The sequence below is a fragment of the Rana temporaria genome, chromosome 11, assembly GCF_905171775.1.
Source record: "Rana temporaria chromosome 11, aRanTem1.1, whole genome shotgun sequence".
Lineage (NCBI taxonomy): Eukaryota > Metazoa > Chordata > Amphibia > Anura > Ranidae > Rana > Rana temporaria.
The window spans coordinates 42812094-42839157 of NC_053499.1; the positions used below are offsets into that span (position 1 = coordinate 42812094).

General features: G+C 42.5%; 1 protein-coding gene across 1 annotated transcript; it reads right to left on the reverse strand.

The window, feature by feature from the left end:
* Positions 1-697: 697 nt before the first annotated feature.
* Positions 698-7666, reverse strand: LOC120917272 (dispanin subfamily A member 2b-like). Its single transcript, XM_040328441.1, has 2 exons — positions 7181-7666; positions 698-927 (listed from the first exon to the last, which is right to left on the reverse strand). Exons 1-2 carry the CDS (start codon positions 7409-7411, stop codon positions 787-789), a joined length of 372 nt encoding a protein of 123 aa, XP_040184375.1. The 5' UTR covers positions 7412-7666; the 3' UTR covers positions 698-786.
* Between the last annotated feature and the right edge of the window lie 19398 nt (positions 7667-27064).

Consider the following 27064-nt stretch of genomic DNA (forward strand, 5'->3'; position numbering starts at 1 on the left):
ACGTGACCGTGTTCTTGACGGTCGGAATTTCCGACAAGATTTGTGTGACCGTGTGTATGCAACACAAGTTTGAGCCAACATTCCGTCAGAAAAATCAACGTTTTTCTTGTCGGAATTTCCGATCGTGAGTACGCGGCAATAGGTGTGAGCCAGGCCTAAAAGAGCTTGGCTTTATTACTTCCCAGTAGTGCCAGAGCTTGCCTGACTCTTATTACACACTCCTATTGTCCATTAAAGCCTATAGCTATGGGCCAATAGGCAGGGCTGTCTTCATAGCATCATGGGCCCCTGGGCAAAGTAATGCTCTGGGGCCCCTACAATGGAGACAGTGTAGGTAAACCAAAATCAAGTAGGTAGGATGTAGGGGATATCTAGGGTGTAGAGGGGTCAGAGAGCTGGGGGGATATCTGGGATGTAGAAGGGCAGCCCGGGCTGCCCCAATTTCGGGGCAGCCCGGGCTCAAGGATCAGCTGCTTTGGTGAAAGGCAGTGCCCAGGTGTGCCCTCTCATTAAGACAGCCCTGCCAATAGGAAGACATGGAGCAAGAGGGAATGAGCGTGGTGCAATCAGAACTACATGAAAAGAGGACAATGAAAGCTGCTGTAGGTATGGACAAGAACCTTTGGGCATCTGCATTTTGTACCTTTGGCAGTTTGTTATTTCTTTAAGGTACCATAGAGAAAGGACAGCATACATGTTTGAGAGTTGTTGTCTGCAGCTGCAAAAAGTTTATTTTCTAAATCCTTGCTTTATTCTTTCCTAGATTATTTCAACTGCCATGAATTTCTAAATAACGAGCATGACTACTATAATGGTGATAACACAAAAGAGGATGGAGAGCGTGGTTGCAGCAATATTCATAGAACGGGCTGTAGATCCATAGCTTTGGGCTCCGCTTCTGTCTCCCAGCTGTTTCATATCCCGAGACTGCAAGACAGAAAAATTATGAGGGAATGACAAATTTTCCATTGACAGAATGCCTTAAACTTAAGGGACAATTAGGTTTTAAAGTAAACAATGACCTATAATATTGTTTTGTCTGTCTATCTATCTTTTATATTAGAGACCTGTTTTGTGATAGCACAGAATGAAATCACCCTGCGTTCCCCTTGCCTTCCCTCACAGCCATGAATTCCCTCCCCCATCTCCATCGGGTCGGATTTCCCGGCAATGAGGAATTTGGCAGATACGGCAAGTGAGCAGAGAAGGGAGGGGACTCTAGTGTGGACATTCTTGTCTTATAATGTAAACAGGAAATGAGGGTTTTCAGGGCGCCAATAAACCATGGAAAAATCACTGAAATATTATGAAAAAATCAGAAATTAGAATTATCTACGCAAGAAGGCTTCTAGATGCATTGAAAGTATGTCTGCTGTATGTAGCCTATACTCTAGCTCCCTTGGATTGTGTTACTCTGGCTGAAAAAAAAAGAAAGAAAAGACCTGATTCCCCATCCGCACACTCGATGTGGATGGGGGAATCACTGTGCTATTGTGTTCTGACAGCAGGTCGCCTTGTGTACAACCAGCCTGCCCATACATGGATTGAAATTTGTCCGGTCCCTGCGAAACCAGCTGAATTTTGATCTATGCATGGCCAGCTTTAAGGCTGTTTACCCATGTGGTCGCCATTGCTGCCCCTCTTAAAAGAGATGTGCGATTAATTGCTGTTCAGAGGCATTTGAAGTTCAGCTTGGAAGCAATATGCCACCCCGACACCTATTTTAATGCTTGAAAGCCACATGCATTACACTTTGTTGTAGGGTGGTTGTGGTGTGGGCCCCACACTGAATTGTGTATGGAGGCATTAATGTCCACCAAACATGATTCACGGTATACATTTTAGCTGTGCCACACTAAGACCACAGCAGTGTATACTAACATTGTCGGTGGTCGTGTTAAGTTTTTGGTTGACAGTTGGGGGGTGGTAAAAATAGGCGGTTGAGCTGAGATTGGCCACATGTGTAAATAAGGCCTTACTGTACATCATCGGTGTGCGCAGTTTATTGCATTAGGGTGTGCACCCTAAAGCTCAAACACACATGCATGTGTGTGTGTCTATATATATATATATATATGACCCCAGAACACTGATTTCCCTGCCGGCACAGTGAAAGAGAAGAGCATAAACACTTCTCTTATGACAGAGTCGGTAAGAGGGAGATCTTTTCCATATTCCTGCTGCTACACAGACTGATAATACTAATGCACATGGCATGATTAGGGTGTGCCTGGGCACATCCGGCGCACCCTGTGCGCACACCTATGCTGTACATCTAGTTGGATTTGTTTTTTGAGGAAGTTTGATACACTGTATCCCAGATTGGTTGTATTGGAAAGGTCCAATATGCCTCAATACAGTTGTTTAAGATTAGCATCGGTTAACTTTTTCCTGAAGCAGTTAATCTTTCTCTATTGTCCCCTGGTACCCAACATGGCAGCCAATAAACTGCTGGGCACAATTTAGGCAGTAGAGAGGCAGCAGGGTGCTGGCCACTGGGCGCTGGAACACTCTCTGTGTCTAGGGTGACCACGTGTCCCGGATTGCCCGGGACAGTCCCGGATTTTGCAGGTCTGTCCCGGGCACCTTCATTCCAGGACAATACAGTGTCCCGGAATGAAATTGACACAGCAACCTCTGGGGCCAATCTGATGCCCCCAAAAAAGGCCGCCACATCACTGCTTTACTCACTGACAGTATTTGTCCTGGCCGGGAATGCCTGGAGGAGCACAATCCCCGACCCCTGCTTGTGATTGGAGAAATCATAAATCCCGCCTCTTGTGTCCAATCACTGTGCTGTGATTCGTTACAGCATGAGCTGATTTTTGGGAAGGGGGGGTGTCCCTGAATGGTAGTTTGAAAATGTGGTCACCCTATCTGTGTCCCAGCACCTGGCAGTAAAAGACTGTACTGTGGGTATTATCTCTGTCCACAGCACAAAAAAAGTCTTGCCCTGGTGAGAAAGAGAGCAGCATGGGATCAGGTAAGAGATGAGGGGGCTAACTTTCCATAACCATGACATCAGTGCTGGGTGTATTATTGTGCCCTGTGAAATCAATGATAGCGGATTATAATTGCATTCACTGTCACCAATGCTCTGGGTTATTATTGCCCTCACTGATACCAATGCTGGAGGTTAATATACTGCTACTGACACCAATGATTGGCATTCTTTTACTCTGACTTTTTTAGTGAACATTGCTATTTGCTGTAAAAAACACAGCAGGACCAAATTATTGGCCATTTAGGTGCATTATAACCTTATTTTTGTTGTCAAAATATTGAAAAAATGTACTGGAAGCTTGCTGTTTGCAGCAATAGCTTTGCTTTTATGGATGATTGCAATGCATGTCTTTACAGCATGAGAACAGGAACTGAACAACAAACAAGTGCATATAATTCAATAAGAAATGTACTTCCTCTGATTACATTACCATAGAATACACACTTTATCACTGCAGTGCCACCTGCTGGCTAGATAGGTATAATGTATATAGTTCACAGTAACGAAAGCTACTTGCTGTTCTTCTAACACCCTTTTTCAACAGCATGTGCTTTGTCAAATTTCATTCAGTTTCTTCTGGATATAACTATGACATTCCTTCAACAAATGCTTGATGAGTGCATCGGCAGTCATCTCCTCTGATGGGCAGTATTGAATGTCAATAACATTTTGCTCTTCATTGTCCCTCAGTAGGTGATACTTGACATTGATGTGTTTGGTCCTAGGATTGACCCGTTCTGATTGCGTTAGCTTTATACAAGTCTGGTTGTCTTCAAAAATGGGAATTGGTTTTGACATGTCTATCCCAATGTCTATGTCCACAAAAGTTGACAAATCCAAATCGCTTCTTGACATGTGTTTGCTGTACTCTGCTTCAGAGCAACAGTTGCTTGCTCTCGACTAGACTAACTTATGGTCCCTTCCCCATACTGGAAGATGAATTCACTTGTGGAATTGCGGCCTGTGCTGTCCCTGGCCCAATCAGCACCCACATATCCAGTTTTGGAGTGGATGTTGCTGGTAACCGAAACTTCATCTGAATTGTTCCTTTGAGGTATTGCATCACTCTTTTTACTGAGTTCCAGTCATGCTGACAGGAAGCTGAGACTTTCCTGCATGGTATGCCCTATGCTGCGGCTATGTCTGGTCTTGTCACAGTGGCAACATATAGCAGCTTACCGATTGCTCTGTGATACATATCATTGTTGGGTGGCGAGTTTTCTGCTTCATTCTTCTTTTGATAGCCTGGTTCCATATGAGTTTTCACTTCCTTTGCATCTTGCATATGACATTTTTCCAAGATTTAAGAGATTTTCTGAGATTGGTTGAGAAGATAACTTCCATCTTCTTTTCTTTTTTTTTTTAAAATATGTTTATTAGAATTTCAAGTTGTAATTTTACAGACATTCTCATGAAATCAATACATGCAATACATGCGGTGAGTAAACGCTATTAAAGCTGAGCGTTTAAAATTAAAATTATCATGCATAAAAAAAAAATCAATATCATGTGTTGTTGTTCTTAACAAAAGACAAGTACCCTGTTTACCCGAAAATAAGCCCTACCCCGAAAATAAGACCTAGCGTTATTTTTGGGGATGGCTGCAATATAAGCCCTACCCCGAAAATAAACCCTAGTTAAAGTCGTCGTAAAAACATGTAATCCGTTTTGTAAAAAGATTATATAATGTGCAGTGTGTCTCCTTTTTGTAACTTTGTTTTGAAAAATACCTTACTTACAGTGCCGCTGGGCACTCACGTGACTGGCTGGAGATCTTCTCCTCTCCAACGTCAGCGGTCCCTTCCTCTGCAGTGCTCAGAGTGGAGAAGAAGAGCTACGGCGGGTCACTGTGCTGGCTATCATGCTTTAAAGGATCAGGATATATTTTTTTTCTTTTTGGGGTTACAACCACTCTAAGATCATCATGATGACATGACTGTATTTGAATAAATGTAGATCATTGTACATACCGTAAATAAATAAGACATCCCCTGAAAATAAGCCCTAGTGTGAATTTTGTAGCCAAAATTAATATAAGACCCGGTCTTATTTTCGGGGAAACACAGTATTATGGAGGGGAGAGGGTAAGAATAGGTTAGGAAAGGGTGAGCAATTGATTGAAACATGCATTAACTGGCGTTTCAACCCTGGCCTAGGTATGTGAAGTAAAAGGTTCTAAACATATATTATACTTCAATAGAACAAAAGTATCGAATTCAAAAAAGTCTGTTAGGGTTCCATTAACATAAGGTACTCTGCTGATTTTGTAAAATGCGACCAACATGACCACTTATCAAGGTAGACCCTGGATGAGTCTCTTGATTGATGTATTAATTCTTCCATGCTGGCAATGTGATTAACTCTGCGGAGCCATTCCGGAATAGTAGGTGGGAGAGTTTGTTTCCATTTGATGGGGATACATAATCTTGCTGCGTTAATTAAGTGTAAAATTATGGTGTTATTATAAGTTGAATGGGAGAGGCTAGAGAGGTGTAATAAGTATTGTTCGGGAGTGAAGTCGGGTGTAAAAGTAGTAATTTGTGTAATTAAGTTATGAACTTTCTTCCAGAATTTAGATATAGCGGAGCATTCCCACCAAATATGCATTAGAGTACCTGGTTCACAGTTGCATCTCCAACATAATGGATTTTATGAATAATTGAAGGGGTTCTGTACCATCTTGAGTAAATCTTGTATCCGTTTTCTTGAGTTAATATATTTAACGTGCCCTTATGTATACGTCTGAATACGGTCGTCCATTGATCAGATGTTACAGAAATTTGAAGTTCCTTTTCCCATTTGAGGTTAGAACTATCCATTTGAAGGTCAAGGTTTGAGTTGAGAAGAGTGTACATAAGAGAGATAAGGTGTTTCTGAGGGGAATCTCTGAGACAAACAGATTCAAACCGCGTCTTGGGCCTATACCACCCATTCACGGGGTTACATTTTTTGAGAAATCCAGTGATTTTGTTAAAACTGAGATCTGTTATATTGCTATTAGGATTAGAGGTTATAAAGGATTCGTAAGAAATGAGGGAATTATGTTTGAAAAAATCCGCAGCCCTGTGTGTAACTGTGAGAGTGTTGTCTGAGTGTATTGTGTCATTTTCTGGAAGAGGGATTTCAAGACTTAGGATAACCGGGGTGTTGTCAGAACACAAAAGAAAGTAAAGGCCCGTACACACGATCGGATATTCCGACAACAATTGTGTGATGGCAGGGTTTTTGTTGGATAATCCGACCGTTTGTATGCTCCATCGGGCAATTGTTGTTGGAATTTCTGTGGGATAACATGCGCTCAAATTTTCCGACAACATATGTGTGCCATCGGATTATCCGATCGTGTGTAGACAAGTCTGTTGGACTAAAATCCAAAGTACAAAACATGCATGCTCCGAACCAATGCTAACCATAAGACAACATTGGCAGAAGTTGCCCAAAGGGTGGCGCCAAAGAGCAGAAAAAAAACACATAGTTTTGTGTATGTTGGCTTAAAAAGTTCTGTCGTCTGTATGCAGAACAGGTTCACGGCCAACGCCCTTCGCACAACATTCCATGGATTTGTCAGATGGAAATTCCTAGCAGATCAACTGGATTCCTAGCAGATCAACCAGTATTCGGGAAGTGTATTTAAGAGATGTAATGCATATGTAGTGTTTTTTTATTTTTATTTTGTCCAGATGTACACTTTAAGTTCATCAGGAGGCTATTTCATGGTGGGGATTATCACAATCCTTTTCTAGCACAAGAAACTTTTTTTACAGTGTATTTTGACTAGAGTTTCATTTCAGGGCCTCCAATGTCAACTTGTTCCGCCCTCTCTGTTCCCTTGTGTAAATCTGCTGATACCAAACAGCTACCCCCTCCTCTACTACAAGCAGCACAGACCATCCCCTTCTCGGAAATTACCGTTAACCACAGCTGGGAAAAATTAACACAAATGTCAGCCTTATGTTTCGTACTCATGTTGAAATTAAATCTGTTTCCAATAGAATACATTCAGTACTTGCCCTTCTGTACTGCACGGCAGAAAATGGCAGTAAAAAAGTTATACACATAAACAAAAGTTAGTTTTTTTAAGAGGTTGCTTTGTAAAATAGTTATATAGTAATTCAGATCTGCTAACGGTAGAAAGATTCATTGAGTTGCTAAATTTTAATACGATCTTAATCTTACCTTGACGGAAAATACAAGAGCAATCAACCCAAGACAGAGGATGTTCATGTACATGGTATTAAACAGTGACCAGATGAGATGGTCGCGTACTGGGGGGATCTCTGGCACTATTGTCACAACAGTGATTTGGCTTTGCTGGCTCGGGATGTTCCGCAACTCTTGCTCGTTGCAACTCTCACTGTAACTTGGTGGAGGATAAAGTTCACATACATAATCTCTGGTCTCCATCATTTCAGCTCAGCAGAGTAGATGCTAGAAAAAGATTTTTTGGAGTTTTTTTCCAAGAAGCACATCCGCAGAGCAGGAAAGACAACAATATGGAATGTTATGGGAGGGAAGTTACATTCCTCTTTGCATTTGGCAGGAAGACGGAATAAAAAAGTTCAACAGCCTTTCACTTTGGAAAAGAATACTGTGTGTATTATGATGAAACGAACCAGCAGCGTAACTACAGAGCATGGGGCCCCTCTGCAAAATACTGATGTGGGCCGCCGGCCCCCTTGGTGACCTCCCTACTGTTGTTAATCGTAACATAAAGAATGTTTAAACCTAGGGAAAGTAGAAGAGCTGCCAGCATAGTCAGTACCAGAGCTTTTTTTCTCAGAAAATAGGTGCAGGAACACAACCACGACCCCGTTCAGATTTCACGAACAGTAGAAGGGTCTTAAATCGGGGGTTCACCCGAGAAACACATTTTTAACATTAGATTGAGGCTAATTACGGGAAGCACAATCGGGTGTTTTTTTTTAAATCAATGCAGTACTTACCGCTTTAGAGATAGATGTTCTCCGCGGCTTCCGGGTATGGTCTGCGGGACTGGGCGTTCCTATTTGATTGACAGCCTTCCGACCGTCGCATACAGCGCGTCACGAGTTGCCGAAAGTAGCCGAACGTCGGTGCGCAGGCGCCGTATAGAGCCGCACCGACGTTCGGCTTCTTTCGGCAACTCATGACGCGCTGTATGCGACGGTCGGAAGGCTGTCAATCAAATAGGATTGTAACTCACCACCTCGCATTACGGTGGTGAGTTACAGACAGAAGAACAGGAAGTGAGGATTTCTCAGAAGAAATAAGGACATTTAAAAGCAAAATGGAAGGATGAGGTAAGTGAAGGAGGACTGCACTAAGGTAAAGTAAGCTATTTAGGGAAATTTTTTTTTCCTTTACAACCCCTTTAAGCCCTTACATCTTAGGCCTCGTACACATGACCGAACATGTTTGCTGAAACTGGTAGGCGGACATGTTCGGTCGTCTGTACGGCCGACCGGACCGGATTCCCGGCCGAGCGGACAGGTTTCCAGCAGACAATTGTTTCTTAGCATGCTAAGAAACATGTCCGCTGGAAGCCTGTCCGCTCAGACATGTTCGGTCGTCTGTATGACTCACCGGAAATGTCTGCTCGGCCGAAAGCCCTCGCATGCGTCAAAGTGATTCGACGCATGCGTGGAAGCATTGACCTTCCAGGGTCGCGCACATCGCCACGTCATCGTCGCGGCCACGTCACCGCGTATCCTGTCCGTGGGGTATTTGGTCTGATGGTGTGTACAGCCATCAGACCAAATGATCCCAGCGGACATGTCCGATGAAAACGATCCGCGGACCGTTTTCATCGGACAGATCCGGTCGTGTGTACAAGGCCTTAGATGTTGCAAAAGATCGGGTGATTTGGAAGACAGAACAGTTTACTGGAAAATTAATATTCCAAGCCCTCTGACCGCCATAGTAAGCAAGTGCTGAAAAAGGTGCTGTAGTGGTCAGTAAAGAAAATTGAGTTGTAGAAGCCTTAATAATAATCCAAAAACGCAATATTTTGTATTAAGACATAATTGTTGTTACTTCCTTCTCCAATTACTCTATAATACTAGGGCTGGGCTCACACTTGCTGTGGCTGCAGCTCACAGCAGGTGGTCCAGTGTGTCCCTGTTCACCGATTCAGGTGCGAATCAAGTGCAAATTTCTGTCTGAATTCCCACCAGATTCAGAACCAAAAATGCACAGGACCCTTTCAAAATGCGGACCATGGCCGCCCCGGGGGGTGTGTGAACGGCTCCATTGAGAGCCGTTCACACTCTCCAGTCATGCGAATTGGATGTGGTTAAACCCAGTTTGCGTAATGTGAACCCAGCCTGAAGCAAATTTAACATCTGTGGGTTGTTTTGTCATTTTTAGCTATAAAGATATTTCAACATTTTTAATCTGAGGAAGATTGTGTTAGGCATAGATGATTAATTTCAGTGCTGGCTGGAATGACCATAAACGCTGAGAGTATTAAATCTACAATCCAAAAAATATTACACAATATAGGAACTACATATATGGGAAAGACAAACACAGACAATAACAAGACATTTCAGCTCTGGCTACTATAAAACAACTTAAAGGGGTTGTAAGGGTTTGTCTTTTATTTTCTAAATAAGTTCCTTTAACCACTTAAGACCCGGACCTTTAGGCAGCTAAAGGACCTGGCCAGTTTTTGCGATTCGGCACTGTGTCGCTTTAACTGACAATTGCGCGGTCGTGCGACGTGGCTCTCAAACAAAATTGGCGTCCTTTTTTTCCCCACAAATAGAGCTTTCTTTTGGTGGTATTTGATCACCTCTGCGGTTTTTATTTTTTGCGCTATAAACAAAAATAAAGCAACAATTTTGAACAAAATTCAATATTTTTTACCTTTTGCTACAATAAATATCCCCCAAAAATATATAAAAAACATTTTTTTCCTCAGTTTAGGCCGATACGTATTATTTTACCTATTTTTGGTAAAAAAATCGCAATAAGCATTTATCGATTGGTTTGCGCAAAATTTATAGCGTTTACAAAATAGGGGATAGTTTTATTGCATTTTTATAAAAAAATAATTCTACTACTAATGGCGGCGATCAGCGTTTTTTTTTCGTGACTGCGGCATTATGGCGGACACTTCGAACAATTTTGACACGTTTTTGGGACCATTGTCATTTTCACAGCAAAAAATGCATAAAAAATGCATTGTTTACTGTGAAAATGACAATTGCAGTTTGGGAGGTAACCACAAGGGGGCGCTGAAGGGGTTAAGTGTGACGTCATTTGTGTTTCTAACTGTAGGGGGGTGTGGCTGTAGGTGTGACGTCATCGATTGTGTTTCCCTATAAAAGGGAACACACGAACGATGACGGCGCCACAGTGAAGAACGGGGAAGCTGTGTTTACACACAGTTCTCCCCGTTCTTCAGCTCTGGGGACCGATCGCGGGACTCCAGCGCCGATCGGGTCCACTGGTCCCGCGGTCATGGTCACGGAGCTTCGGACCGGGTCGCGCAACCCACAGCTGGGCACTTAAAGAGGACCTACCTGTACGTGCTTGTGCCCAGCCGTGCCATTCTGCCAACGTAAATGTGCAGGAGGCGGTCCTTAAGCGGTTAAGCTAGTGCATTTGTAAATAGAAAAGGAACAACTGCGCTAAGTTGAATATTCTAGAACTGGATTAATAAGCAGCAACTAATCTGTAAACCACCAGTGTGCAAAAATTGAGAAAAAATGTAGTTGCGCTAAACCAAAGAAGTCATGAGTAAGTGAGTGAAAAACTTGTAAAGCGCAACACATGCGAACTGAATCGCCTCTGGGCGCTGTTTCCATTCCATGGGTAAGGAAAACCCCTTGACCTCAGAAGAGATGGGTTTTAATCTTTCTCCTGAAGGCCAAGTGGTCTGACTCTAATCGGATGGTGGTTGGTAGTGCATTCCACAGCCGAGGTCCCTGGACTGCAAATCTTCGATCTACTTTGGACTCGTATTTGGCTTTGGGTATTTGGAGTAGGTTTCGATTTGTGGATCGCAGAATGCGATTTGGGTTATGGGCTTTTATTTTTTCGCATAGATATTGGGGGGCATTTCCGTGAATACACTTATGCGTTAGGCAGAGCGCCTTGAAAACGATTCTGTCTTTTACTGGCAACCAATGAAGGGCTCTCAGCGAAGGTGAGATTGATTCCCATGGTTTTTTTGCCAGTCACTAATCGAGCGGCCATATTTTGAACGACTTGTAAACAAGTTATTTGGTATTTGGGGAGTCCTAGATAGAGGGCATTTGCGTAGTTCAGTCTGGAATTGATGATTGTTCCCACCACGACTGCAATGTCCTCTTGTCATGTGGTGAGCATGAATGCTATCCCTGAGGGAGCATAACCAAGGTACATGTGAAACCTAAGAAAGTAATACTACATATACCTGATGATGGGTGAAACCTTAACAAGGTTAGTAGACTCAAATTAATTAATACTGAACCACATTAGCATGTGCATACAGCCAATCAAATGTGTACCATAAGCAATATAAGTGCAATAACCATATAAGAAAGTTGGAATTAACAGTAGGTCTATTGAAAGTCCATAGACAGTAAAAAAAGTCCAAAATAAATGAAGGGAAAAAAAGTCCATAAGGTAGTGTGTCTTATTGAAAAACACCCGTGCAGGCTCCAAACTGCTACAATATCGTGATTCCGTGCATAGCCCAAAGTGAATCTGCCACCATTGGTAAAGTAATCTGCTTACCAGATACTTAGGTCCTGATGGACCAGAAACCGCATATAAAACAGTCCAGCAGAATGATATATACTGTGTCCCCAGTTTGGCAAATTATCAGAAGGACTCCAAGAAAAAACTCTCATGGCAATTGGATCATGTAAAGAAGAGAAGCCTCACATAGCATAAAATCAGGGGGATTTAATTGTAGGATAAAAGGTATAAAACTCACATTATTGTAGAACAAACAAGCCTTGAGCCTGTAGCGCCGGCCGGACGCTAAACAGGCAAACCCGTCCGTATAGAGAGCATGCAAATGAGGGTGATGACGTCAGCACGCCACTTGCTCCGCCCAACACGTTTCGTGATAGGTCACTTCGTCTCGGGGCACGGGCGGCGTGCTGCGTCATCCCCTCATATAGAAAACCAAACAATACAATTGAGCCAAGCCTCTGTCCGGGTGTGGAGCGCATGCGCACCGACCAAACAAGGCAACCAAGCCTCCTATGCAAACTAATTGCGTGGAAAACATCCTATCCTCGCTCCTTTAGAGCTGGAACCACCCCATGGACAGGAGAACCAATTGGCACAAAGTGCAAGCGCCCAACCTCCGGAAGTGGTCATACAGGCTTCGTGTCTCCAATATGGAATACAAATTAATGCGTTCTTGGGACACAAACGGAACAAAACAAATAACAGAATAATAAAACATAATTAAGAAGATTGATCACCATAACACCACGAAAGACCGCAGCACATATTAAGCCATACAGGAGGTGCTTATAATAGCCTGCATGATCCTGATTGCATGGACCAGCATGGGCAGCTCTGCATAGGTACTGTGCATTGGTGGAAGTATATTCCCTGAGGCTCGACATAACTGTACGGATGTCAAGCGTGAAAACCCGGGATGTATCAAGGGTCCCACCCAATGTACTGTGATGCTAGTATAACCGCGCTGCCCCGAAGTCAATTGATTCGAGAAGGGGGTAAAACGCAAGTCTCCAGCTCATTCACATTACCCCATTCATCGCTGAGCTAAAGGGACGAATGTGTGTACAATGAATTTAAACATGAAAAAACATCTAATAATAAAAACCATGATAGATGAGAAAAAGAAAGAAAAATTCTCCTCCATCATGAACCTAAGAATTGTTTATAAAGGCATTTATATCAGTATCTACATTGAGTCTGTGGGGAAGGTAAGTGCTTAACCGATACCTCACTAGGGAGCTACCCCTCCAATGTGGTTTATACTTGTCTATGCCTATAAACAATGTACCGGAGGGATTCCTCCCGTGGACAAGGTCATAGTGTCTGGAAACTGAATGATTAGGGAAACCCTTCCTAATATTAGCTATGTGTTCATTTAATCTGATCCTCAGTTCCCTTTTAGTCCTCCCCACATATTGAAGTCCACAAGGACATTGTATCAGATACACAACCCCCTTGGAAGAGCATGTGATTAAGGGCTCTACTTCATGTGCCTTACCAGTACTGGTGGAAGCAAAATTAACTATCTTACGATCCTTGCATCTGTTTAAGGAACACACCTGGCATCTTTTGCATCTGTAATAGCCAGTGAGGCCCTGCAAAAAGGTCCTGTTTTCCCTTGGAGGGTACTGGACACTAGGTGCGATGCTACTTGCCAATGAAGATGCTCCTCTAAACACAATTGATGGCCTGTCTGGTAAGATTGGTGCCATTAACTGGTCACTCTGCAAAATGTGCCAATGTTTCCTTATCAAACGTTTAATGCTTTAATGTTGAGCTGAAAACGTTGTGATAAATGGAAGTGAGAAAGCACCCCATCCCTCCTTACTTCGGTCCTTTAATAGGGAACTCCTGTCTAGTTCCCAAGTGGTTTGCACCAGACCACGTAAGGTGGTCGGGTCTTAACCCTTTTCCACAAATCTATTGGACAAAACAGCTGCCTGGCTATCAAAAGCCTCCACCTCTGTACAGTTCCGTCTGATCCGGGCAAATTGTCCTTGTGGGACGGCCTTCAGCCAAGGAGCGTAATGGCAACTGTTGAGAGGAATAAAAGAGTTCCTGTCCGTTTGCTTAAAAAAGGTCGTAGTAACAAACCTATTGTTCTCAGCTTTGATGTTAAGGTCCAAAAATTGACCATCTCTTGGCTGGCTTCAAACGTAAATTTGATGCCCCTGGTATTGTCATTAAGAAATGACATATATTCATGTAAATCGTCCTCACTGCCATCCCATAGGAGGAGGACGTCGTCGATATACCTCATCCAGAGTGCCACTTCAGGCCTCCGGCAAGCATCGACGACGTCCTCCTCCCACTTGGCCATGAAGAGATTTGCCAGGCTGGGGGCATATTTAGCCCCCATGGCAACCACTCTGTCCTGACGGAAAAAAACTATGGTCAAACCAAAAGTAATTATGACTGGCTGCGTATTGCAGCAAAATCATAATAAAGTCAATCTGCAGAGGGGCCAGTCCAGACCCCCTTGTCAGATACAACTTGACCGCCTCTAGACCCAGATTGTGAGGAATAATGGTATATAAAGAAGTCACATCCGCCGTGACTAACCACATACCATTCTTGGGTGACATACTGGCCAATAGGTTGATGACTTGTTTGGTATCTCTAATGAAAGAGGGAATATTTTGAACCAAGGGTTGTAGAAAAAAGTCAATATACTTGCCCACCCGGGAAGTGATTGAGTCAATCCCACTCACGATGGGACGTCCCGGGGGCAAGTTAGGCTTTTGTGGACTTTGGGGAGGTAGTATATAACAGGGGTGCGGGGGGCCACCGGCACCAAATATAGTCTCTCTTTGTCATTGAGAATCCCCATCTGGAAACCTTGGTCAACATTGCCCTCCAGTTCCCGTTTATATTTTAACACTGGGTCTCTAGTTAGGGGGGTATAGGTGTCTGGGTCATCTACAATACAATGCATTTCCTTTAGGTAATCGCATCGGTCTAAGACCACAATTCCTCCCCCCTTATCCGCTGGTCTTATAATGAGGGATTTATTGGAGCAGAGTGATTCCAATCCAATCTCAAGCTCTCTTGTGCATTCTGGCCTTTTAAACTTTAATGTTTTCTAGGTCTTTAAGCACTACATCCCGAAAGACTCTAAAGCTAGCTGGCAGTGACCCTGGCGGGTTGAAGAGCGAAGGCATTGGCCAGGTTAGTATGTTTATACTCAGGAGGGGGAGTGAGCCCCTCTTTGATGGGATTCGATAGAAAGTATCGCTTGATGCTCAACTTCCTTGTGAATTTATGGACGTCCATAAAGGTTTGAAATTTGCTCAGGTTCCTCGGGGGAGCAAACTTCAGACCCTTATCAAGTAATTTCTTTTCTGAATCTGATAGTACCTGTTGGCTCAAATTAAAGATGCCCGTACCTAGACTCGCTTTCTTTTTGGATGTTTGGGCCCGCCTCCCCCCTCTGGTCCCTCTCTTGGTTCTAAAGGCCTTGTTGGGCCTCGCTGGTTCATGGGAAAACCCCAATTTTGGTTGGGCCGGAAGGGAGGGGGACCTCGTGGGTAATCGGACCTAAAGTGGCCATAGCCACCCTCTGACTGGCCAAATCCAGGTGGCGGGACTGACCTATCCCAGTTGCTATACGTCCCTTCCCTCGGACCAAATCCATATGGGCCTACTGAGTCAGCCAGAGGGAAATATCTATTCTGAGTAGGAATGTTATATTCAAAGCTCCCCTCTCTCCCATATTGGAAATCTGAATCTCCCTGTCCACGGCTGGTATGTTGAGAAGGTGGTCTCGAAGGGACGTGGTCCCAGTTGCGTGAAGAATCAATTTTGTAATGGTAATACTGAGGATCATGTCTCATGTTATTGGACTTAAAGGAACCTCTAGATGGGGTGCTGTTCTGAACTACATCCCTCTTGAGGTTTCTGGGTTTGACCTTAGGCCATTGTTGTGGTGTACTCTGCCCAGGTAGACGTCCCTGTCCAACCCTCTGGACCGAGGCTTGGGGGAGTTGGGAGGAGCTTGGCGGGACACCAACCCCAGGTATCTGGGGTGTGGTATCCATCCCGTCCTCAGTATTGTTGTCATTGGCTAGCTTTTTTTGCCACATAAATACCAAACCGGTTTGGTAGTCCTCCATGTCTCGGTTGTATTTCTTTTTCTTTTTGATTTTTTGGTCTTTTTCTTCCTTTTCAAGGGTTTTGAGTAGGTTACTTGAGCATTCTTTATACTCCTCCCCACCTTCAAATCAGATTTACCCATCTGAGGACTAACCTCCCAACGTAGACTCCTTGGGACCATAGAGTTCCTAATATAGGTCTCCAAGAAGGCTATGTCCCATTGTGATTGGATCTCGGTTGTTAAGAGATTTTTCAATTTCATAAACAAACCGCTAACTTCTGACACAGCAGACATGGGGGTGGAATCAAAAACTCCCGCCGTGTTGAGGACCCGTCTTGCACCGAAATCAAAAATGTCCATAGTTCCCAACTGACAGGGACTAAAAACAAAGCAGCAATTGAAGGGTTAAAAAACAAATTGTAAATTGAAAAGGAGCAACTGCGCTAAGTTGAATATTCTAGAACTGGATTAATAAGCAGCAACTAATCTGTAAACAACCAGTGTGCAAAAATTGAGAAAAAATGTAGTTGCGCTAAACCAAAGAAGTCAGCATAACCAAGGTACATGTGAAACCTAAGAAAGTAGGACACTTACCTGTCTAGGGATCCAACGTCTTCCTCACACGGGCTAGTTTTTACTAGTGCATGCATGAACCACGCTGCTCTTTGTGAATGGTCCAACAGTCTTCTGGGACCTGTGACATGTTAGTACCCTGGCCCCCATACCCTTTCTATGATCAATAACTTGCATATAAGCCTTTCAAATGGGGACTTTTGATTTTTTACGTTCGGGTCCCATAGACTTTATTAGATTTGTGAGGTCCGAACTTTTTCCATATTTAGCAGTTCTGGTGCGAACCGAGCCGAGGGGTGTTCAGCCCATCACTACTTATTATCATCTGGCAGGGTAACGATCAGCTCACTGAGGGTTTTGTACTGGAAACAATAATCCTTTTGGAATTGGTTTTACTGAAGTACTTGTCAGGGTACAATCAGTTCTAGGGCCCTTTTTGAAACCCACATCAGGCAACTCTATCAAGCTAGCTGCCATCATTCTTGCTAGAAGAGGAATATCCCTTATAGTTTTGTAAGTTAAGGAGAAACTGTAGTACATAGAGGACTATAACTTTCAGAGCAACCACCTAAAACAGAAGTTTCTGAACAAAGGCTAGGATTCAGTATCTATTGATCAAGCGTTCATCAAGTATCAACAGCTCTATAACATTACATTGGATGAGGCAACTTGAACCACAAGTGCAGGATCATGGAAAAACATGTGGGGGACCATTGTTTATAACATAGCTCAATGATCATTATCTGGCCATCCAAAGAATAATTGGAAGATACTGGGTCACTTTGTTAAATGATCCCAAACTACGGCAACAGCTTCCAGACAAAGTAGAATTGTTTATCGTAAGGCTAAAAACATAAAAAATCTGGTTGTCCCAAGTAGAGGTGTAACATTTCCAGAAATTTGAATGTTCTCCTGATTTTCAGGTGTCATTTTTTTCTGTAAATTAAGGGATGTATGTAAATGAATATGTATTTTTTGGAGGTTGTGGTTTGTAACACTTCCTTACCTGAAGATGCTTCTGGTGAAGAAACACTTTGTGATGATCCAGAAGCAGTAGAAAAGTGTTTCTGATATGAGAACTCTGGAGGGTAAATCTACTTGCACATTTATTATGCTCCTCATGATTTCATTCCATAAAGTAATTTCAATGTCTTTAGGGCACCTCTGGCAAGCCAGGGTGTGTTTTGTCAGTCTTGTAGCATTTTCATAAGAATATTTCTTCTCACAATGCTTGCAAATTTCAGCTTTGCTCTTGGCAGCAATTGCACTGTGCAAATGTTTCCAAATTCTAGAAATAAATACACAAAGAAAAGGGCGCCTCTAATGTAAACTATTTAAATAAGTGTCATTTAAAGAGAAGAGTACAAAGAAAAATGTTTTTGCACTTACTCGATGAGGATGGCTGTAGTGCTTGTAATCCTGTGTAATCCTGTGGAGTTTCATTGACATCTAGGCTGGCGACAACTGATAGATGAAGCGGCTGATATAAGCAGGGCTGATGTGTGGCAGCGTGTTGGAGGAAAAATGGCAGCTGTGTCAAGACAGCTGGGATGGTGTGCTGGAGGAAGCTGGAGTGCAAGCTGACAGGCAGTATTTCGGCTTATGTGTTCTGTGTCTTTCAGTCTGCAGTAGATTCAATGAAGGCTGTAGTGTTGCTGGAATGCAGGCTACCCTGCAGTGTAGCGGCGTCCATATCCAGTCAGCCCGCTCGGTATGGTCAGCCAGGCTCGACTGATCCACGAGGATGACGGCAGCACGTTGGTGGGGGGCGTGGTAATGCGGTTCAGGGCTCCGCCCCTTTGTCAAACCATTAGCTTGAGGGAAAGCTCTGAGTGCAATTAATTTAAAGCAATCATAAAGTTATTTGTATTAAAAAATAACAAACATGCTATACTTACTCCTGTTGAGTGCCCACCACAGCAAGCAGATTGCTATAGGTGGCACACGAGCCAAGACACAGCTTCCTGTGTTCATTCAGACAAGAAGTCGTTGCCCCGGCCCCACCCCCTTTCTCTCCTCATGGGCTGACTGACTTTGATTGACAGCAGTGGGAGCTAATGGAGCTGCTCTGCTGTCTCGGCCAATGAGGAGGGGAGTTTTGGGCAGCCGAAACACTTGTGCAACATCGCTGGATCTAGAGGGATCTCATCTTGCCATAGAGACAGTGGCGGCACTCATCCGGGCCAACCCAAGGATAAGTGGGTTTAGGTATGGGCCACTCCATGAAAAACTCATGTTGTATGCTGACGATATCATGCTATTGCTGGAGGACACCACCTCAACGCTTGAGGAGGCGATGGCAGTAATTACCAAATTCATCCAATACTCAGGTCTAGTAATAAACTGGTCTAAATCATCACCCTTGTTGTGATTTAAATAGAAGAAAATAAATGGGGAAGTAATCCTGTGAGGGTTGGGGGATAGAACAACACAGAAGATAATTGAAGGGAAGGGAGGAGTGGCCATAAGGTAAAGGAGAGCTCTGTAAGGCTCCATTAAAGCATTTTGTTAATATGCAAATAGATGCACTGTGTCATGCCACATGCATAGAGCAGTCTATTAATTTTAATCAGCTACCCTACATGTGACAAATGCACTATATAACTCATGTACCTGCTTGAGCTTGATGCATTTTTAATGTATGTTTTGCTGCATTTCTTTGCTTTAAAAGCTGGCATCTCTTTTGTGTGTGCATGTGCTGTGTGTGTGTGTGTGTGTATATATATATATATATATATATATATATATATATATATATATATATATATATATATACATATATATATATATATATATATATATATATTTTTTTTTTTTTTTTTTTTTTTCATATATAAGGTGGAGGACAACCGCACCCAGTTTGTAGTTAGTGCCAGCAAACAGGTCTTCCCACCGACCTTATATATACGAAAAAAGTCCAAGAGTTGCTGCACCTAAAAATTGTTTTTTAGTTTTCAAATATTTCAAAAAAGTTGCATATCAAAAATGTTCAAAAATTGTTCAGACAAGGATTTCCGTTTAGGGCTTACACGCTCACACCCTTCCTCAGATCAGTCAGAACACATCTAACAATTTCATCATGTGTCATGTGGTTTTAAACACTTAGGCCCAGATTCTCAAAGGGCTTACGACGGCGCAGCGCAATGTAGGCCGTCGTAAGTCCTAATCTGGGCCGTCGTATCTATGCAACTGATTCTTAGAATCAGTTACGCATAGATATCCATTAGATCCGACAGGCGTAAGTCTCTTACGCCGTCGGATCTTGAATGCAAATTTTGAAAAATTTAATTTAATTAGCTAGGTACGCGAATTCCCGAACGTACGTGCGGCCGACGCAGTAAAGTTACGACGTTTACGTTAGGCTTGTCCCGTCGTAAAGTTGCCCCTGCTATATGAGGCGCAACCAATGTTAAGTATGGCCGTCGTTCCCGCGTCAAAATTTATAAATTTACGTTGTTTGCGTAAGTCGTCCGTGAATGGGGCTGGACGCCATTTACGTTCACGTCGAAACCAATGACGTCCTTGCGACGTCATTTGGAGCAATGCACCCTGGGATAATTTACGGACGGCGCATGCACAGTACGTTCGGCGCGGGAACGCGCTTCATTTAAATTCTACACGCCCCCTACCCGCCTAATTTAAATTAGGCGGGCTTACGCCGGGTGATTTACACTACACCGCCGCAACTTTACACGCAAGTGCTTTGTGAATAAAGCACTTGCATGAAAAACTTGCGGCGGTGTTACGTAAATGACATACGTTATGCCGCTGTGGAGATACGCCGGATGTACCAGAATCTGGCCCTTAGGCCGCGTACACACGATCGGTCAAAACCAATGAAAACAGACTTAAGAACCGTTTTCATCGGTCCAAACGGATCGTGTGTAGGCCCCATAAGGTCATTTATCCTTCGGTCAAAAAAATGAGAACTTGCTTTAAAATTTAACAGATGGACGCCTAACGATAGGTCAAAACCGATCGTTAGTATGCAAAAGCATCGGTTAAAAACCCGCGCAGGCTCAGAATCAAGTCGACGCATGCTTGGAAGCATTGAACTTCGTTTCTTTCAGCATGTCGTTGTGTTTTACGTCACCGCGTCCTGACACGATCGTTTTTTTAACCGATGGTGTGTAGGCACATCAGACCATCAGTCAGCTTCATCCTCTTGTCAATCTGAAAAACATACACAGTGTATATATAAGAAAAAATGAAAAGTGATAAATAAAACAAAACAATTGAATATGAAAATTAAGAAATACAAATAAATAAATAAAGAAATACCACAAATTCATATAAATAAATAAATAAATAAATAAATAAATAAATAAATAAAGATCTAAATCTGTATTTAATCCATTTGGAGAAATAGTATTAAGAAAATGTATCCAATGTACCTCACGTCTCCTCAAGGTAAGTTCACGATCACCACCTCTCCTATTTTTTTCAATGCCTTCTAATACCATTTATTTCAATTGTGAAACTGTATGTCCTTTTTCTACAAAGTGTCGGGCATGTGATAATGGATACCTCAAAGTATGAATCCGCAGTATTGAAACAGCTTGCTATATATCAGTCCAGTATTTAGAGTACAAAAAAAGAATTAAAGGTGTTTTGACATTAGCGTTGAAAAAAAAGATTATTGATGATGAGACGTTGAATTTCTAACTTCTGAACATACAATCACACCAGTGATATATATTTTACCAAAGATTCACAAGGATCCCATTAATCCTCCTGGGTGTCCCATTGGCTCTGGGATGTTATCTGCGACAACTCCATTAGTACAATACTTGAACAGGTGCTTTAAGGAGTTGTAAAGAAAAAAAATGTTTGCCTAAAATTAATGTCTGCAAGGCAGACAGATAGAATAGTGTAATGAATCTGTTAAAAAACGAGTAAATACCTATTAAATTCCTTCATCTATATCACCTCCGGCATTCTAGTTTCTGTTCTCTCATTCACTTCCTGGTTTGCGGCACTCGTTCATGAAAGAACTACATTTCCCAGTATGCATTGCAGCACGCCCAGTAATTAACACCTCCTTGAAGTCTCTAACACTCCAAGTCCTGCCGCACAGATGTAGTTCACAGGAGGGGGCGAGCACGTCACTGACCACCGCAGTAAAGCCTCCCTTCACGGTGGTGAGTTACAATCAGACAAGCAGGAAGTGAACAGAACAGAGAAGAAATAGAGAAACTTCTGAGAAAAAACGAATGAAGAAGTGAAAAGAGGAATGTCTGCAGGTTAAGGATGCTTATTATGAATTTTTTTTATTTTATTTACAACCCCTTTAACAAAGTTATTGTTTAATACGAAATCATACATAAGAGATACTACAGATTTCCTTGATAAAATTCAAAATATTCAGTTGTCGTCCGATTCCATTCTAGTGACATAGGACGTTTCTAGTCTCTATACAGTGATCCCTCATGAATTAGGGACCAAAGCATGTCAGCGGTTGTTGGTCCAATTGGGTCTATGCGAAAATAAACAAATTTAGTTTTTGTTGGATTTACTGAAAATTGTACTTGATGAGAATTACTTTATCTTTAACCACTTAGGGACCGCCTAACGCCGATATACGTTGGCAGAAGGGCAAGGCTGGGCACAGGCACGTTCCTGTACATCGCCTTTAAGAGCCCAGCCGTGGGCCGCGCTCGCGCCGCTGGCGGCATGCTCGTGACAGGGTCTGAAGCTCCGTGACCACGGGGACCCGATTGCCGCCGGTGTCCCGCGATCAGGTCACAGGAGCTGAAGAGCAGGGAGAGGTGAGTGTAAACACACCTTCCCCATTCTTCCTGTGGCAGTGTCACTGATCGTCTGTTTCCTGTTATAGGGAACGACGATCAGTGACGTCACACCTACAGACACGCCCCCCTACAGTAAGAATCACTCCCTTAGGGCACACTTTACACCCCTTAGCGCCCCCTAGTGGTTAACCCCTTCACTGCCATTGTAATTTTCACAGTAATCAGTGCATTTTTATAGCACTTTTTCGCTGTGAAAATGACAATGGTCCCAAAAATGTGTCAAAAGTGTCCGATGAGTCCGCCATAATGTCGCAGTCACGAAAAAAAAACGCTGATCACCGCCATTACTAGTAAAAAAAAAAATATTAATAAAAATGACATAAAACTATTCCATATTTTGTAAACGCTATAATTTTTGCGCAAACCAATCAATAAATGCTTATTGCAATTTTTTTGACCAAAACTAAGTAGAAGAATACGTATCGGCCTAAACTGAGGAAAACAATTTTTTTTATATATATTTTATGGGGATATTTATTATAGCAAAAAGTAAAAAATATTGATTTGATTGATTTTTGTTTATAGCGCAAAAAATAAAAAACGCAGAGGTGATCAAATACCACCAAAAGAAAGCTCTATTTGTGGGAAAAAAAACACATCGAGTTCCTCTGCCAGTTCAGCCCTAAAGCCGCCGAGGAGCTCGGCGGGACGAGAGCTCCCATAGAACAACGAGGAAATAGAGAACATGTTCTCTATTTCCTCGTCGAGCTCCTCGTCGGCTTCCTCGGCCGAAAGTGTACACACGACCAGTTTCCTCGGCAGAATTCAGCCAGAAACTCGGTCGGAAGCTGAATTCTGCCGAGGAAACTGGTCGTGTGTACGGGGCCTCATACAGTATATGTCAGCAATATGTTTCTTGAACACTACCAGGGATGGTATAGATTTGTGGATGATATATTCCCTGTGTGGGGTGGCGACATTGGAACCCTATTATTATCTTAATTATTTTATCCCCAGGTTAAAGTTTTACATTGAGTTCAGCGGGATTGAAATGTATTTTCTGGTGAACAATTTTTGATACGTAACTTTTCTTGAAATGATTGAAAAATAAAAAACGCTTTTTAAGTGCAGCAACTCTTGGACTTTATATATATATATATAGTTAGGTCCATATATAACTCGACTCAGGTACAATTTTAGTTTCTTTCAGGTATTTACCAAAACATATTCAATCTATAGTTATATAATGGATACGTATAATATAGTGAAAACACTTGTGCTGGAAATTAAACAATGTAACTAAAATGTATTAATGCAGCAGCTGTTGCAATCGTGCATTGTATAAAGGAGTGGTGTCACAGGAAACTAATCCTTAGACAAACAGCGCTAGCAATAAAAACTAATAATAGTCCACAACAAATTAAAATCTGACAACGACCTTGAAAATAAATAAATGAATAAATGATTGGACAATAGAGCGCAAAGAGTGTCCAGTGATTAAATTAGATTAACTCTTTATTCAAAAATAGCATGCTCTTTGTGGAGATGTCACAGAGTAGTGAATAATTGTTAATAGAAAAAATGGGAGTCGCGCTAAATATTCCAATCTTGAGTGTCATACACAACCGTGAATGAGTGAAAAAATACTAATACTAATTAGTCCAATGATAGTGAAAAAAAGGTCTGAGGACAATAGTAAAAATACAGAGTCCATAGGAGCACAACACAGAGTAATGGATCCCAAGTGTGAATAGAGTTCATCAGTAGGTGATTTAAACGTACAGGAGGCCTCCACCACGAGAAACACAGACCCTTACCAGAGTCACAGATCTCTGTGAGATCAAAACCAGCATGTATTGTAGAGAAACACTGTCACAGCAGGGATATGAGTGATCCACCATCCAGTAGTTTTAAAATATAGAATCAGTCTCCCGTATGGCCATCAAATAGATCAATCCAGGGCATGAAAGAAAAAATCAGGGACATGTAAAATTTAATGGGTACAAAGGAGATACACTTACAGTCAAGTTGACATAAGCAGGCAGAAATGTAAAAAGCAGCCGGCCGGTCTGCTAGAGCGTGTACCCGTATCCTATGGGTCCTCACACGTGGAACGCGGTGACATCAGAGCGCCGCCTCCCGACGTTTCGTCACAAAGAGGACTTGTTCCCGTGAATTAGTATTAGTATTTTTTCACTCATTCACGGTTGTGTATGACACTCAAGATTGGAATATTTAGCGCGACTCCCATTTTTTCTATTGTTTATTTATGTTGTATGACATTTTTGAGACGCAGCTTTTTTAGAGTTATTGTTTTTCATATGTGGTATGCGCAATATTTTTTTCTGATTTGCGAGTGAATAATTGTTGATTGTGTGCCCAACCGATTCGTAGAAGAAAGGTGCAGGTCCCTACCCACTGAATGAAGTTGACCCTCATTACCTTACGGTCTTTGTGACCAGAAGTTGCAGGAACGGAATCGGTCACTTCACTTCCCAGTTCCCTACTGTGCATGCGTGAGCAGCGATGTGCATCTTTCACTGGCCACTGTTGTGTTCTGGGAGCCGTGTGTTTCCCAGAACACAACGGGAGGGGGACCGGGAAGTGACGCACTACTCGCAGACTGTATGCATGGAAGTGGGTGCAAATACCTATCTTAGACATGTATCTGCACCCCCTCCCCCAGAGGGGGGAAGGAATCCGATGAGTGGAAGTTCCACTTTAGGGTGGAGCTTCGCTTTAATAGGCCAGCTCATACCTCCTGTGCTGTATGGCTTAGGTTGGTGGTATTTTTAGCAACATTTTGGAACACTGCATTTGAAGCACCCAGTTATAAGGGATATGTTAGAAGTTAGCAGATCATAAGTGTAACGGGAGGGCAGTGGGACCCAGAAGCTCCTACACAGATTGAACCAGGAAATAAGGGACATATGTTGGATTGTTTTACCATCTTTTACTGAGCTATATACCCTGATCTGTGAGGCTGAGCTATGTACTCTTTTTTGTGATGCTGAGCTGTATACTCCTGACACGATGGGTGGAAGCAAGTGGAATACTGGGGGTGGAGTGGGTGGGTTCTATAAGAGGTGGGGCCTATGAGAAGTGGGATGGGTCAAAAAGGAAGGGCAGGGTCTAGCGCCCCCCTATCCTAAAACTTCACCAGCTGCCACTGCTTCTATACCTAACCACATCCATTTAAAACTTTTCAGAATATTATTGTTCTGGAAAGAAAGCAATTTTGTACACAAACTAAAACATTTTATTAGAAACATCATATAAATGTATACATGATATAAAACTGACAAAGATACAAAAATATGCACGATCACAGACTATATTAATACAATAATTTTGCAATGTACGATATACTGTATGTTTGGCACACCAGGATTTGTATATATTAGATGGATGGTGGCTGCACTCTTGTAACTTGTGGTATCATAAAAAATGTAATGCTGGTTTATGTAGAGAATTTTCTAGGAATGTACGTAAATGCTGAATAAAGTAAATGTGAAAGTAATACTAATATACCTATTTATTGTACCATAGCACGTAATCAGTCCATCTTTTACTTATATGGACAGGTTTAAGTACAAATACATGTGCATCTTGTATCTAGACAATTGGTGCTTTTTCGAGATTTCAGCTTTAAGTAGCAAAGCATAAGAGCTCATGGGGGCGGTTTGGCTCATACAGTATAGAAAACAGGTGTTTTGGGGACTTGGTAGGCACAGGTGCCAGCAGCCTGTCAAAATCAAAGGCTTAAGGCCATGTACGTTCAGGGTTGTATGCCCTGAACATGGAGTTATTGGCCCAGATTCTTGTAGATGGGCGTAAAACTCTGCGGGCGTAGAGTATCTCATTTACGTTACGCCGCCGCAAGTTTTACAGGCAAGTGCTTTATTCACAAAGAACTTGCCTGTAAAGTTGCGGCGGGGTAGCGTAAATCACCCGGCGCAAGCCGGCCTAATTCAAATTAGCCGGGTAGGGGGCGTGGAGCATTTATATTAAGCGCGTTCCCGCGCCGAACGTACTGCGTATGCGCCGTCCGAAAAATATCACAGGGTGCATTGCTCCAAATGACGTCGCAAGGACGTCATTGGTTTCGACGTGAACGTAAATGGCGTCCAGCCCCATTCACGGACGACTTACGCAAACAACGTAAATTTACAAGTTTCGACGCGGGAACGGCGGCCATACTTAACATTGGTTGCCCCTCATATAGCAGGGGCAACTTTACGCCGCGCAAACCTAACGTAAACGTCGTAACTTCACTGCGTCGACCGCGCGTACGTTCGTAAATTCGCGTATCTAGCTAATTTGCATACTCGCCGGGGAAAACGACGGAGGCGACACCTAGCGGCCAAAAAAAAATTACATTTAAGATCCGACAGCCTGTCGTATCTAATGGATATCTATGCGTAACTGATTCTAAGAATCAGTCGCATAGACACGACGGCCCAGATTAGGACTTACGACGGCGTATATTGCGTTGCGTCGTCGTAAGCCCTTTAAAAATCTGGGCCATTGTGTTTAGGACATACATTCTTGGTCATATATGGCACTAAATGGCAATACTGCTCGGAACAGCATCAGCCGCCATGTCTTTCAGCCTGTCATTGAGCTTGAAAGTACATAAAATGCGCCACACTATGTAATAGTGCTATCTAACTAATAAAAGGGTTAATAAGGGTTAATAATCTTCCTGTTAGTTAATACAAGTATTATATGTATCAGAGTTTACTATATATTTAATACACATCAAATTATATGTGCCATCAAAAACCCAAAGAGTAGTATACATTTTTAATAAATACAATCACAAATATAATGTCCACAAAAAAAATGTGACTTGCATTAAAAAGCCATTTAAAATAAAAATAATCAATAATGTCTAAAAGATAGATCTTCAAAAGTTCTTGTGAAGTTCCAAAACTTACTCCAGATTCTAGTGTGATCTTCACCATTCCCCTGTGG

Bases quoted from the DNA above. Each gene is read 5' to 3' on its own strand.
- LOC120917272 (XM_040328441.1), bottom strand. From the start codon at position 7,411: ATGATGGAGACCAGAGATTATGTATGTGAACTTTATCCTCCACCAAGT. The intron at 928-7,180 runs GTAAGATTAAGA...TCTGTCTTGCAG, and splicing joins CTCTTGTATTTTCCGTCAAG to TCTCGGGATATGAAACAGCT.